Source organism: Melanerpes formicivorus, unplaced genomic scaffold (assembly GCF_026170545.1).
Source record: "Melanerpes formicivorus ecotype bairdi unplaced genomic scaffold, bMelFor1.0.p_v2 SCAF_34, whole genome shotgun sequence".
Classification (NCBI taxonomy): Eukaryota; Metazoa; Chordata; class Aves; order Piciformes; family Picidae; genus Melanerpes; species Melanerpes formicivorus.
In genome coordinates this window covers 584531-597971 of record NW_027142386.1, presented here as the reverse complement: position 1 = coordinate 597971, position 13441 = coordinate 584531, and the positions used below count along the sequence as shown (strand labels likewise).

General features: G+C 57.3%; 1 protein-coding gene across 3 annotated transcripts in view; it reads right to left on the bottom strand.

Moving 5' to 3' along the window:
- STK11 (serine/threonine kinase 11) overlaps window positions 1-13441 on the bottom strand; it is a 50593-nt gene that overhangs the window by 5596 nt on the left and 31556 nt on the right. For all 3 annotated transcript variants that reach the window (XM_068156249.1, XM_068156248.1, XM_068156247.1), the window contains exon 8: window positions 3786-3979. In XM_068156249.1, the coding sequence (XP_068012350.1) occupies window positions 3786-3979 (194 nt within the window). The remainder of the gene's footprint in view (window positions 1-3785; window positions 3980-13441) is intronic.

The window sequence follows — 13441 nt, the reverse complement described above, 5'->3', positions numbered from 1 at the left end:
AAAAATACAAGGAGTTAAAAAGAAAGCCCCAACAACAAAGCCCCAAAAGCAAACCCAACAAACACCCCCCCCAGGGAACCCAGGGAAAGCGGAGAGAGAAGCACCAGGAACGTGCAAGGCTCGTCCTTGCCACCTCTCCCCTCTCCCCCTGGCTCCTGCCAGCTCATTCAGGCACAAAGAAGGCTTCCAAAATAAAACCAGGAAGAGCTTTTTGAATTGCTGGGTTTGGCAAGGCATGAGCAAGGCACACGTGATCTGCAGCCACAGACCTGTACCTTCCCTGGCTCCAGCTCTGCCTGCAGCCTCCAGCCCCAGCCTCATCCTCCTTGCTCCAGCCCCATCCTTGCTCCTTCCTCCTCTCCAGACCCTGCTCTGTCCATCCTTGCTCCAGCCCCATCCTTGCTCCATCCTCCTCTCTCCAGACCCTGCTCTGTCCATCCTTGCTCCAACCCCATCCTTGCTCCATCCTCCTCTCTCCAGACCCTGCTCTGTCCATCCTTGCTCCAGCCCCATCCTTGCTCCATCCTCCTCTCTCCAGACCCTGCTCTATCCATCCTTGCTCCAGCCCCAGCCCCATCCTCCTTGCTCCAGCCCCAGCCCCATCCTCCTTGCTCCAGACCCTGCCCCATCCTTGCTCCAGACCCATCCTTATCCTCCTCTCTCCAGCCCCATCCTTGCTCCATCCTCCCCTCTCCAGACCCTGCCCCATTCTTGCTCCAGCCCCAGCCCCATCCTCCTTGCTCCAGCTCCATCCTTGCTTCATCCTCCTCTCTCCAGACCCTGCTCTGTCCATCCTCGCTCCAGCCCCATCCTCATCCTCCTTCCTCCAGCCCCAGCCCCATCCTCATCCTCCTCACTCCAGCCCCAGCCCCATCCTCATCCTCCTCACTCCAGCCCCATTCCCGTCCTCCTTCCTCCAGCACCATCCTCCTTCCTCCTCACTCCAGCCCCATCCTCGCTCCATCCTCCTCGCTCCAGACGCTGCTCCATCCTTGCTCCAGCCCCAGCCCCATTATCCTCTCTGCAGCTCTGCTCTTGCTCCAGCTCCATCCTCCTCTCTCCAGCTCTGTTCCTGCTCCAGCTGCATCCTCCTCTCTCCAGCTCTGTTCCTGCTCCAGCTGCATCCTCCTCTCTCCCCCCAGCCTCAGTCCCCTCGCTCCAGCCCCAGCCTCATCCTCCCCTCTCCAGTTCCTGTTCCATCCTCCTCCCTCCCCTCTCCAGCCCCAGCCTCATCCTCCTCTCTCCAGCTCCAGTCTCCCCTCTCCAGTTCCTGTTCCATCCTCCTCCCTCCCCTCTCCAGCCCCAGCCTCATCCTCCTCTCTCCAGCTCCAGTCTCCCCTCTCCAGTTCCTGTTCCATCCTTGCTCCAGCCCCAGCCTCATCCTCCTCTCTCCAGCCCCAGCCTGAAGGCTAAGGGAAGGACCCAAAACCCACCAGCACGGTGGTGCCTCCTCAGCAGGCCTGGGCTGGAGGGGAGGAAGGAGTTAATGCAGGGGAGGAAAAAGCAGAGCAGAGCCTGCTAAATGGGAAAGGCAGCAACAAAAGCAACCAGCAAGATGCTGCCACTGCTGGAAAGGCTGCTCCACCCCGAGCTCCACACCACCCTTCTCCTCTCCTCAGCACTTCCCTCAGCTGAGCTGTTTAACAGCCATTGAAGCAGGGGCAGGGAGCATTCAAAGCTCTTCCACACCAGAGCTGCATCAGGCTTTAAATAACTCCTTTCAAACACCAGCACATTCTCCAAGCCCCTTCTTCCTCTGAAGAACGTTAAGATTTAATGAGGTTCCCTCTCTCCCTTCCCAAACCAAACACCCACTCCCACCCCATGAGTCATTTGCTCTCCTGCTCTGGCTGCCCAGCAGAGCCAGGGCTGAGCTGGTTCTTCCCCAGGTGTTTCACGTTTTGATTTCCCTCTGGCGTCACTGCTGGAGATGCAAAACTCACCAGGAGCTGAGCAGGTTCAAAAGGATCCTGCAGGGAGGCTTTGGGGGGGGGGAGGAGATAAGGAATTGGCCTTTGTCCTCCAGGCAGCTGCACCCCCACCTCCTTCACAAACCCACCAGAGCAAACTGAAGCCATGCTGAGCTCCTCCTCCTCCTCACCCCCTTTCCTCCCAGGAGCTTGCCGAGGCTGCTGCACCTCTGCTGAGGTCCACCACAAACACTGCACCTCGCAGGGGCACCTTCATGGCCCACCTCAGCAGCCCCTCTCCTACTTGGGGTAACAGCCTTGTGTTAAGGGGTATTGGGAACTGCTGGATGTCCATCAGCCCCACCAGGAGCTGGAGGGTCAGAGTCTGATCCCTCAGCCCCATCAGGAGCTGGAGGGTCAAGCAGAGACTGATCCCTCAGCCCCATCAGGAGCTGGAGGGTCAAGCAGAGACTGATCCCTCAGCCCCATCAGGAGCTGGAGGATGAAGCAGAGACTGATCCATCAGCCCCATCAGGAGCTGGAGGATGAAGCAGAGACTGATCCATCAGCCCCATCAGGAGCTGGAGGGTCAGCCAGAGATGGAGCCATCCTAGCTTGGGACCAGCTCTCAGCTGCTCAGTGCTTAATCCAAACCAAATCAGTTCCTGCCAGGTTTGGGGCAGCCTGCAATCTGCTTCCTGTCCTTTCTAGGGCAAGCCAAACCAGATTTGCCTGAGGAAGAAGAATTTGTTCCATCTTCCACTATGCTCCCAAATCAAGAGTGACAGAGCCACACATGTCCAGACTCAACCACCCACCTAAGACAGGGCCCTGCCTGGCAGTGAGGGCTGCTGAGGAGCAGCACAAGGACATCCAGCAGACAGAAATCCTCTTCTTGCTCTGGATGGTTCCCTAGGGATTTCCTGAGCTCCAAAAGCCCACATCTGGACTGTGGTTTTTGACAGCACCCAGCCAGGGAACCTCACCACCTTTCACTGACACATCCAAGTCACTCCCCAGCAACACCCCAGTGCTGGGAAGAGGATGTTCAGGCTGCCTGCTGCTGCTTTACTTCTTTGCCCACCTAAGCAATAGGCTGAGAGAGTTGGGGTTGTTCAGTCTGGAGGAGAGAAGGCTCCCAGGAGAACTAATTGTGGCCTTCCAGAATCTGAAAGGGGCTCCAAGAAAGCTGGGGAGGGACTTTTGAGGGTGTCAGGGAGGGATAGGACTGGTGGGGGGGGGAATGGAGCACAACTAGAAGTGGGGAGATTGAGATTGGGTGTTAGGAAGAAGTTGTTCCCCATGAGGGTGTTGAGAGACTGGCACAGGTTGCCCAGGGAGGTGGTGGAAGCCTCATGCCTGGAGGTGTTTGCAGCCAGGCTGGAGGTGGCTGTGAGCAACCTGCTGTAGTGTGAGGTGTCCCTGCCCATGGCAGGGGGGTTGGAACTGGCTGAGCCTGGAGGTCCCTTCCAGCCCTGACAGTTCTGTGATTCTCTGATTGAGTGCAGGACCAGAAGCAGCCTCTTCCCCAGCTGTACCACCTCAGCTCAACACTGAGTCACCTCAGGGCCCTGCTCTGACATCACCCTGGCCACCAGAACTGGCCAGAAACCAAAGTACAGCCAGAGCGAGCTGCTGCTGCCGGGGGGAGGAAGGAAATTGACATGTGGGTGAGACACAGGAAGGGGCATCTTGGGGATCAGATAAAGGAGAGAAGCATCCTGAGCAGCAGGCCTCACTCACACCCCCAGCTCTGAGAAGACCATTTGAGACCTCCAGGCCCTTCCTGGAAAGCTTTAGAGACACCGACAAGAAGCCCCCGCTCGCCGCAACTCTTGTGCCCACCCTGCCACCCTCCTCCTCCTCCTCTCCTACCTGGTACTGTGAAGTCCTGAGTGTAGATGATATCATCTTCAATGTCATACAAGTCATCATCCTCTTCCTCATTGTAGCCATGCAGATCTTCCAGATAAGGCACCGCCGTCATGCTCCTCCACCTGTCCTTGGTCTCTGGGCTGGGGGGAATGGGCACCAGAGCCTCGGCCTGGGCGTGTTTCTTCCGGAACCAGCTGCAAAGGAGCAGGATTTAAGGCAGTGCAACATCTTCCCTAGGAGGAGAGGCTGAGAGCTCTTCAGCTTTAGAGCAGAGGAGGCTGAGAGGTGACCTCATTCGTGCTTGTAGGTGTACAGAAGGCAGCATGAATCAGGCCGGGAGTGACCTTCGAGGGCATCGAGTCCAACCTTGCACCCAACAGCCCCTAATCCATCAGCAGGCCTCAGAGCAGCCTGCCAGGGCCTGAAGGGGCTCCAGGAGAGCTGGGGAGGGACTTTGGGCAAGGGCTGGGAGGGTCAGGATGAGGGACAATGGCTTTGAGCTGGGAGAGGGGAGATGGAGACTGGAGATGAGGAAGAAATTCTCGCCAGGGAGGGTGGGGAGAGCCTGGCACAGGCTGCCCAGGGAGGCTGTGGCTGCCTCCTGCATGGAGGTGTCCAAGGCCAGGCTGGATGAGGCCTTGAGCAAGCTGGGCTGGTGGGAGGTGTCCCTGCCCACGTCAGGAAGGGTTGGAACTGGATGATGTCTAAGGCCCTTTCCAAACCAACCCATTCCATGACTCTGTGACACCCAGGGCCACCTCCACCTGGTGCTCCCCCAGCCAAGGGGACACTAACAGCTCTGCCCCACTCTCAGCATGGTGAAGGCTGCTGCAAGCCCCACTGGGGTACAGGATGTCTACAGAGGGGCAGCTCAGGTCTGCACACACAGATCAGGCACTTACTTGTTCTGCATCACCAACTCCAGCCCAAACCACCCACCCAGTGAAAAGCCATCAGCAGAGCTGCCTGAGCTCCTGAGGTGGGTGGCCAAAGCAAGCAGCAAAGGAGAAACTTCTCCAGCCCTAAAGCTGAGGCTAATCCAGCAGGAGCCAGAAGGTCAGGCTATGGAGAGAGGAGTTCACTCATGAGCTCCTTTAGCAGGCAGTTTCCTGCAAGGCCACAGCAAAATGGGTTTTGCTTCATCTTTTTATCCCACCTCTGCCTCAAGGGAGCTCTGTCAGCACTCAGCCCAGAGCTCAGTCCCACCATCTGCCCACAAAGGCTCTCAGCCCTCAAAGCTGCTCCTAATCGGATCAAGGTCCTGACAGCATCCCAGAGCCCTGCAGGCACCCTCTGCCATCCCATCTACTCTCACAGCAGGGCTCCAGCACTGCACTGTCCCTGGGGCATCTGTCCCTGCCCTGCTGCAGCCTCTCCTCTCCTGGTGAGCCTCTCAGATGCAGGAGGGAACAGGAGTTCCTCCAGTCCCAGGCACTTCTAAACCACCCTTCCAGCCCACCCTGCTCCCACTGCATCGTGGCCCACAGCAGGGGCAATCCCCAGCCTGTGGTGAGCAAAGCAGCAACTCAGGCCATGGGCACCCAGTTGCTCCTTCCTGCTGCTGGTCTGCTGCCTCTGAGGGTGTTGTGCTCAGCAGGTTGTCCCTAGAAGACCTTAAAGGCCCTTCAGGCTGTCAGTGTAGTGCCAGGAAGGGTGATGGCTTCAGACTCCAAAGCTGCTGGATTTAGATCAGGCATTAGGAAGAAATTCTTCCCCACAAGGCTGGTGAGGCACTGGAACAGGCTGCCCAGAGACACTGTGGAAGCTCCAAGCCTGGAAGGGTTCAAAATCAGGTTGGAGGAGGCCTTGAGCAACCTGGGCTAGCAGGAGGTGTCCCTGCCCATATGGCAGAGGGCTTGGAACTGGAGGATTTTTAAGGCCCCTTCCAACCCAACCCATTCCGTGGTTCTCTGATGCTTATGCCTTGCCCTGGAGGATCACTGCACATGAAAGAAGAGGCAGAAAAAAACACATCAAAACCTCCCCCAGGTAGGACCTCCCCTGCCCTGCAGGCTGCTTTGCTGATGAACTTTGCAACCAGCCCTGGTATCAACCTCCCCAGTTGCTACACCGAGGGCTGGATGTCCAGGAAGCCTCTGGGACCTGTTCTTCCTGCTCTGAGGCAAGAGGAGCCTCAGATCAGCCCTGCTCCTGTGCTCACCTTGCTGAACACCACCAAGACGCCCCTTAGCTGCACAAAGGGGACACTCAGAGGCTTTCACGGCAGGAGGCAGCTCACAAAGTCAAAGCTTTAATGGTTTCTCCCCCACCCCCTTTCCCTGCTTTCAACATTTCCTTTCAACCCCAGAAGGTTCTGCTTCAGGAAGTCACTTCACAGCCCTCTGGAAAAAAAAAACCAACAAACCCATCCCTCAAAAGCAGAGGGAGATGTAAAAGTTGTCCCCTCGTGAGGTGTTCACTTCGTGGCCTCAACAAGGCTGATGTGACACGGAGTGCTCCTCCCAGCCCGGCCTGCAGAGGCATCCAGCGACTCCTGGCTGCCCCCCAGCAGCAAGGGCCTGACGCCAGCCACCAGAGAGCTCGCCCAGCCCTCAGCCATCTGCTTTTTATCACTCCAGCTCCAAATTCAGTATAGGAAGCAGGGCTTGGACTCCCCTCCCGCCCAGAGGAGCTGTAATTGTCATTCTGCTCTACTCCTGCGCTGCTCTGACAGGAGACCTCCAACCCAGTGGCACCGTGAGGGAAAAGCCACCACCAAAACCCAGGGCAAGGGAGCGAGGGGATGAGCACAAGGCAAATGGAGCTGCTGGGATCAATCAGCTGGGAATCAAAGGAGAAAAGCAGCAAGCCTGCTCCACAGTGAGCATCCTGAAGCTGTTTGCTCTGCAGTGATGGAGTTCTAAGGTCACTCTGCTGCTCTGTGCCTTGCTGCTTGCAGCAGCTGCTGCAGCCTGAAGTTTTAAAGGGAAATGTGTTCTGGTTCATCACTGAGCAGGTCAATGTCATGCAAGGAATGCTGCTCCCTCCCTCCCTGCTGGCTGCCAGTTGTGTTCCCTCCTCCCCTAGAGTCAGGCTGGGTGCAGGGACAACATCCCAAGCAGCAGCCAGGCTGGCACATTCCAGTGGCACCTACTGGCATCCTCCCCACGGCCACACCATGACCACGCTGGAGACTGCAGGGAAAGGTTTCAGGGAACCATGGAATGGGCTGGAAGGGAGCTCAAAGCTCAGCCAGCTCCAACCCCCTGCCATGGGCAGGGACACCTCCCACCAGCCCAGACTGCTCAAGGCCTCATCCAGCCTGGCCTTCAACACCTCCAGGCAGGAGGCAGCCTCCCTGGGCAGCCTGTGCCAGGCTCTCCCCACCCTCACTCTCAACCATTTCTTCCTCATCTCCAGCCTCAATCTTCCCCCTCCCAGCCCAAAGCCATTGTTCCTCATCCTGACCCTCCCAGCCCTTGTCCAAAGTCCCTTCCCAGCTCTCACTGTCAAGGATTTCTTCCTCACCTCCACTCTCAACCTGCCCTCCAAGTGACACCACTGAAGGCAGATCTGAGCTGTCAAGTTCCACCTCTGGCTCATGAGGTGGCATCAAAAGAGTTCATGGAAAGGTCACCCCAGCCCCTGTGCTGGCAGGAAGCACACAGGTCCAACACAAGCAGACCTTGGCCCAACAGCTGTAACAAGTCCTGCAGATGGTTTCTGTGGTGGTGCAGGTGGCACACAGCACTCCCAGAGCCATCATTTGATTCCCTTTCCTTGGGGGATGCTTTCAGCAAGGACAGAACCGCCAAGAGAAAGGGGTTAGAGGGTGGGGAGATGCTGGAGCAGGTTTCCAGGGAGGCTGTGGCTGCCTCCTGCCTGGAGATGTTGAAGGCCAGGCTGGATGAGGCCTTGAGCAGCCTGGGCTGGTGGGAGGTGTCCCTGCCCATGGCAGGGGGGGTTGGAACTGGCTGATCTGCAAGGTCCTTTCCAACCCAACCCATTCCAACCTAACCCATTCCTCCCTGGGCTGGTGGGAGGTGTCCCTGCTCATGGCAGGGAGGGTGGAACTGGATGATCTTTGAGGTCCCTTCCAACCCAACCCATTCCATGATGCTATGAGAACAACCTCCTGCCCAGCTGGCAGCATCACCCTGCCCAGAACACGAAAGCCAAGGCAGCCACCAGTGGTTGCTGCCAGGGGCACTGGAGCTAGAAGGATCCAAATGAAGCACCAGGAGGGATCTCAGGAGAAGGGAATATATAGGACAAGTGAGATCAGAACAAGTGCCACCAAAAAGGGGGACTGGGAAGAGCCTAGGAGGCTACAGCAAACCTGTGTTTGTGGGGGGGGTTGCTGTGTTTCAGCTCCTGCCTCCTGTCCTACTTACCAGGAGAGTAAAAATAGAGGGGGGGTTTATTAATATCAGAAACCTGAATCACTGCACTCTAGTCATGGATGATTCCATCCTCTGGGAGGTGATTTCAAACACTTGCATATGCATGTATGGAAATGAGGCTACAGAGTGAGGAGAGAAATTCATTGAAGTTCTGAGCAAAAGAAAGCAAGCAAGCAAGCAATCAAAGCTCTCTCAGAAGGAGCCTCCAGCAATGCTGCATGGAGGAGAGGAGAATTTCCTGGCAAGCCAACCTCCAGCAGGGACAAACATTCTGCTGCCTGCACTGGTGCTGGACACTGGGAGACTTCAATGGGAGATGAGGAAGAAATTGTTGGCAGTGAGGGTGGGGAGAGCCTGGCACAGGTTGATGCCACCTCATGAGCCAGAGGTGGGACTTGACAGCTCAGATCTGCCTTCAGTGGTGTCACTTGGAGGGCAGGTTGAGAGTGGAGGCGAGGAAGGAATTCTTGACAGTGGGAGCTGGGAAGGGACTTTGGACAAGGGCTGGGAGGACCAGGATGAGGGACAAGGGCTGTGAGCTGGGAGAGGGGAGATTGAGACTGGAGATGAGGAAGAAATGGTTGAGAGTGAGGGTGGGGAGAGCCTGGCACAGGCTGCCCAGGGAGGCTGTGGCTGCCCAGGGAGGCTGTGGCTGCCCAGGGAGGCTGTGGCTGCCTCCTGCCTGGAGGTGTTGAAGGCCAGGCTGGATGAGGCCTTGAGCAGCCTGGGCTGGTGGGAGGTGTCCCTGCCTGTGGCAGGGAGTTGGAACTAGATCACAGAATGGGTTGGGTTGGAAGGGACCTCCAAAGGTCACCCAGTCCAACCCCCTGCAGTCAGCAGGGACATCCTCCACTAGATCAGGTTGCTCAGAGCCTTGACTCCCTGGAGCCTTCCCTTCTCCAGGCTGAACACCCCCAGCTCCCTCAGCCTGTCCCTGCAGCAGTGGTGCTCCAGCCCCCTTGATCATCTTCAGTGATCTTTAAGGTTCCTTCCAACCCAAACCATTCAAGGACTCTCTGATTCTTGGTGAAGCTTTGCTGCTCAGCTGAGGACCACTGGCTCTATCACACCTCCTAATCTGCCTCGAGGATCTACTGAGCACTAAGGCAGAGAGCAGCTCCTCTCCTCTCATCCTGCCCTCACACTGCCCCTGAAGCACAGGGTCTGGAGCAGAGCTGGCAGACTGCACCATTCCTGCCCAGCTTCACTGGGGCTTTCCTGAGCCAGCTCCTCTGGCCCCAGCAGCCACTTCCCTGCTGCTTTAACACCCAGGGAAGAGAGACTCAGATCTCAGCTGCAGGTCCCCAAAGCACTCCATCCCAGGAGGAAGAGGCAGATCCCTCCCTGGCCTGTGCAACGTTTCTCAGCCACTCCTCCCAGCCCTCTGAAGCAGAAGGGAGGAAAAGGAGCAGCTGGAGGAGATAATTCCTCACTACTTTGCAGCTCCTGGAGAAGTCCTGCAAAGCAGAGGAGCTGCAGAGCTCAGTGGCACAAGGATTAATTGTGCTCCTGCTGCTGTCCAGGCAGGATGCTGCCATCCACAGGGAGATAAGACAGAGAGGGTCAAGAACTGAGGGGGAAGAAAAAAGGGAAGCTGGGCTGATTGATGCTTAATGAACCCATCTGGTTTGCAGCTTCCAAGCTTGACTTTGACATCAGAAGTCAGCACTTAGCTCTTCTCCAGCTCTGGTATCAGCAAGGTTAAAATGAGGCTCAGCCAAGCACAGCTGCAGCTTCCAAAGGCTCCCAGCTAAACTCAGTGCCCACTGCAGGGCACAACTCTTTCACTCTGCTGCCTCCCTAGGTGGCCAATTCCCCCTGAAAGCAGCTGCCAGGCTACAGATCATTGCCCTGCTGCCAGCCAGCAGTGGGGGTGAGTGATTCCTCACCTCCCCTGAGACTCTGCAGGGGCTCCAAGCTGGCTGGGAGGTCACCACCACCACAAGAAGCAACTAGGAGCAGTGCAGTGGAACTCAGTCCTCTCCCAGGCAGAGGTGGAAGCAGCCAGCAGTGTGCCCTGGGCAGAGGCAGCACAGGCCAGCCAGAGACAGCAAGATCCCTGAGCTCACTGCTCCAACTCCTCTAAGGCCAAGAGGTGGCCAAGTTCTTGAGTCAGGGTCCTCAACCCCCCCAGCTGAGTAAGAAAGCAGCAGAGCTCTCCCTGTGCTGTGCTAGGGCCAAAGGTGGCAGCTCTGAGCCCTCCAGGGAGGCAGATAGAGCACTTTGACTCCCCTCCTACAGAGAGAACCAGCCAGATTTCAGGGAGCCATGGAAGTGCTGAGGGTGGAAGAGACCTCTGAGCTCCTCCAGACCAACCTCTCACCCAGAGCTCACAATGACACCACTGCTGCTGAGCCACCACCACCAAACCACAGCCCTCAGCACCACATCATCCATGCAGCTTTGAAATCCCTCCAGGGATGGTGACTCCATCCCCCCTCAACTGTTCCAGCGCCTGAGAACCCTTGCTGGGAAGAAATTTGTCCTAACATCCACCCTGAACCTCCCCTGGCACAACCTGAGGCCATTTCCTTGTCCTGTCACTTGTTGCATGTGAGAAGAGACCAAACCCAACCTGGCTCCAGCCTCCTCTCAGGGAGCTGCAGAGAGAATGAGCTCTGCCCTCAGCCTCCTCTTCTCCAGAGTGATCCACCCCAGCCATTCCTCACAAGGTTTGTGTTCAAGGCCCTTCACCACCTTGGCTGCCCTTCTCTGGACATGCTCCAGCACCTCAACAGCCACCTTGTAGTGAGGGGGCCCAAGGGGGTGTGATACCCACAGCTGGGACAGCACAGCAGAGCATCCAACAGCTTCCCTCCAGAGCTCCTGGGAGGACTCTGGGGTGAGCCAAAGCACTCAGGAAGGTGGCACAGCAGCCCCTGGGACATCAGGAGAAGACACCTGCAGTACTCAGAGGTGGAAAGGACCTTCCCTCTCTTGCCACAAACTCTTGCAATGATATCTCTGAGTGAAGAAATGAAGTGTGACACTGGTGGAGAAGGCAGGATGGTTGCCTTGGAAACGAGGGACAGAGGTAGAATTCTGCATCCACTTCATCACTTCAAGTGCTGCAGCAGGGTCAGTGAATTAGCTACAAAATGCAGTGCAGGAGCATTAAACCTTTCAGCAACAGCCCAGGGCAGAGAAGGGGATGAGGAATAATCTACAGGGAGCAGGTAGCAAACTCCCTGGCTCTTGGCAGCTTCTCTTCACTGCTCCTCAGCCCCAGGAGGAGAGGAGGGGAGGTGGGGGGGGAAGCCAACAGATATCCACAGGGGTGAAGTCAAAGTGTCAGCTTCCCATCCAGCATCATCCCCTCCAGATCCTTGTGGGAAGAGCAGCCTTCATTGTTATTCAAGGGTCAGCTCCCAAACTCTGCAGCTGACAGAGGTTTGATTCATTGCCATTTGCAGCTCGTGGGGGCTGCTCTGCCCTGCCCTGCCCAGCCCAGCCTGGCTGGGGCTGGAAAAAAAGCCTCTGAGAGCAAAGGGAATTTAGCTTTGTCCTGATGGATCCTGACAGGAGTGCAGGAAGAGGAGTTTGAGTCAGAGAATGGCTTGGGGTGGAAGGGAGCTTACAGACCATCCAGTTCCAGCCTCCCTGCCACAGGCAGAGACACCTCCCACCAGCCTTCCCTGATTTGCCTCACCCACAGGGAAAAGGTTGGATGCTTCTTCAGCACTGGGTGTTTGTGCTCAGGCACTGACTTCTGCCTGCTTGCTCCTGTTCCAGGAAGGATTCAGCCTCCTGGTAGCTCCAGGGACCATGCCTGGATCACAGAATCCCAGAATGGCTCAGGTTGGAAGGGACTTCAGAGGTCATCTGCTCCAAGCTCACAGCCATGGGCAGGGACTCCTCTCAGCCAGCCTTGGTTGCCCAAGGCCTCATCCAGCCTGGCCCTGAACACCTTCCAGGGAGGAGGCAGCCACAGCCTCCCTGGGCAGCCTGTGCCAGAGCCTCACCGCTCTCAACTGCAGAACTTCTCCCTCAGCTCCACTCTAACCCTGCTCTGCCTCAGCTTCAAACCATTCCCCTGGCTCAGACACCCTCAGGAGAATCCCTCTGCAGCCTTCCTGCAGGATCCCTTCAGGTCCTGGCAGGCAGTTCTGAGGTCCCCCTGGAGCCTTCTCCTCTCCAGGCTGAGCACCCCCAGCTCCCTCAGCCTGTGCTCACAGCAGAGCTGCTCCAGCCCTTGGCTCATCCTTGTGGCCTCCTCTGGCCTCACTCCAGCAGCTCTGTGTCCCTCTCATGCTGGAGGACCCCAGAACTGGAGGCAGGATTGGAGGTGAGGTCTCACAGGAGCAGAGCCAAGGGGCAGAATCCCCTCTCTTGCCCTGCTGCCCACACTCCTCTGGCTGCAGCCCAGGATTTTATGTTAGAGGGGTAGAGAACCCCAAACCCATTCAAGCCTCTTCCTGTCCTCCTTTGCTAAATCCAAGGCCTCTAGAAACATTTTCTGGCTCCAATGCTTTCCCCCAAGCCTCCCAGCAGTATCTGAATGGCTTCCTGCTCTCCTTCCCAGCTCTAAAATAAAATCAATCCCACAAATCAGGGTCAGGTTCAGCAGGAGAGCAAAAAGCTTCTCTTCTATTTAAAGCAGCCCAGGAGAGGCAGAGGTTGGATTCTTCAGCACACTCAGGAGATGACCAGAGAGAGGCAGAGCCCAGGGCTGGCAGCTCTGCTGGGCTTGATGTAATTATGGGGATGCCACAGCAGGAGGAAGGAGGCAATTACTGAGAGGGGAGCAAAGCCTGTTAAGAAGCACTGGCTAAGCTCACAGCAAACTAAGAAGAGCCTAAGCCTTGAAAATGCTCCTGGGTGTGCAGCAGGGAGAGGCTTTCTCCAGGCTCCCCTCAGTGCTGCAAGGTGAGAAGCCTCACCATGCCCAGCCAGGGGCCAGGCTGTGCCCAGCCAGAGGGCAGGCTGTGCCCAGCCAGGGCCTGGGAGCTCTGCCACAGCTCTCCAGCCCAGCCCTCTGCTCCAGTTTCTCTGCTCTGCAGCCCCAGGAAGGCTCTCTGGAGGCAGCTCCCTGCTGCCAGCTGGGCAGAGCTGACGCAGAGCCTCGCTGCCACCTGGGAGAAGCTCACAAGCAGGTAGAGAGCCTGGGAAGTGCTGCAGACTGCAGAGGCCTGCAGAGAGTGACTCATGGAGCCAGCTCCCACTGCCCCAGCCCGAGGGGCAGCCTTTGGGCCCGTGGCATCAGCAGGAAATGAAGGCTCTCAGTGCTTCCTTGGAACCTACCCCCAAGGGCTCAGGCCCTGCCAGGCTTGGTGCCCAAGCAGGGCAGCTGCCACCACCCAGCAGCAGCTGTGA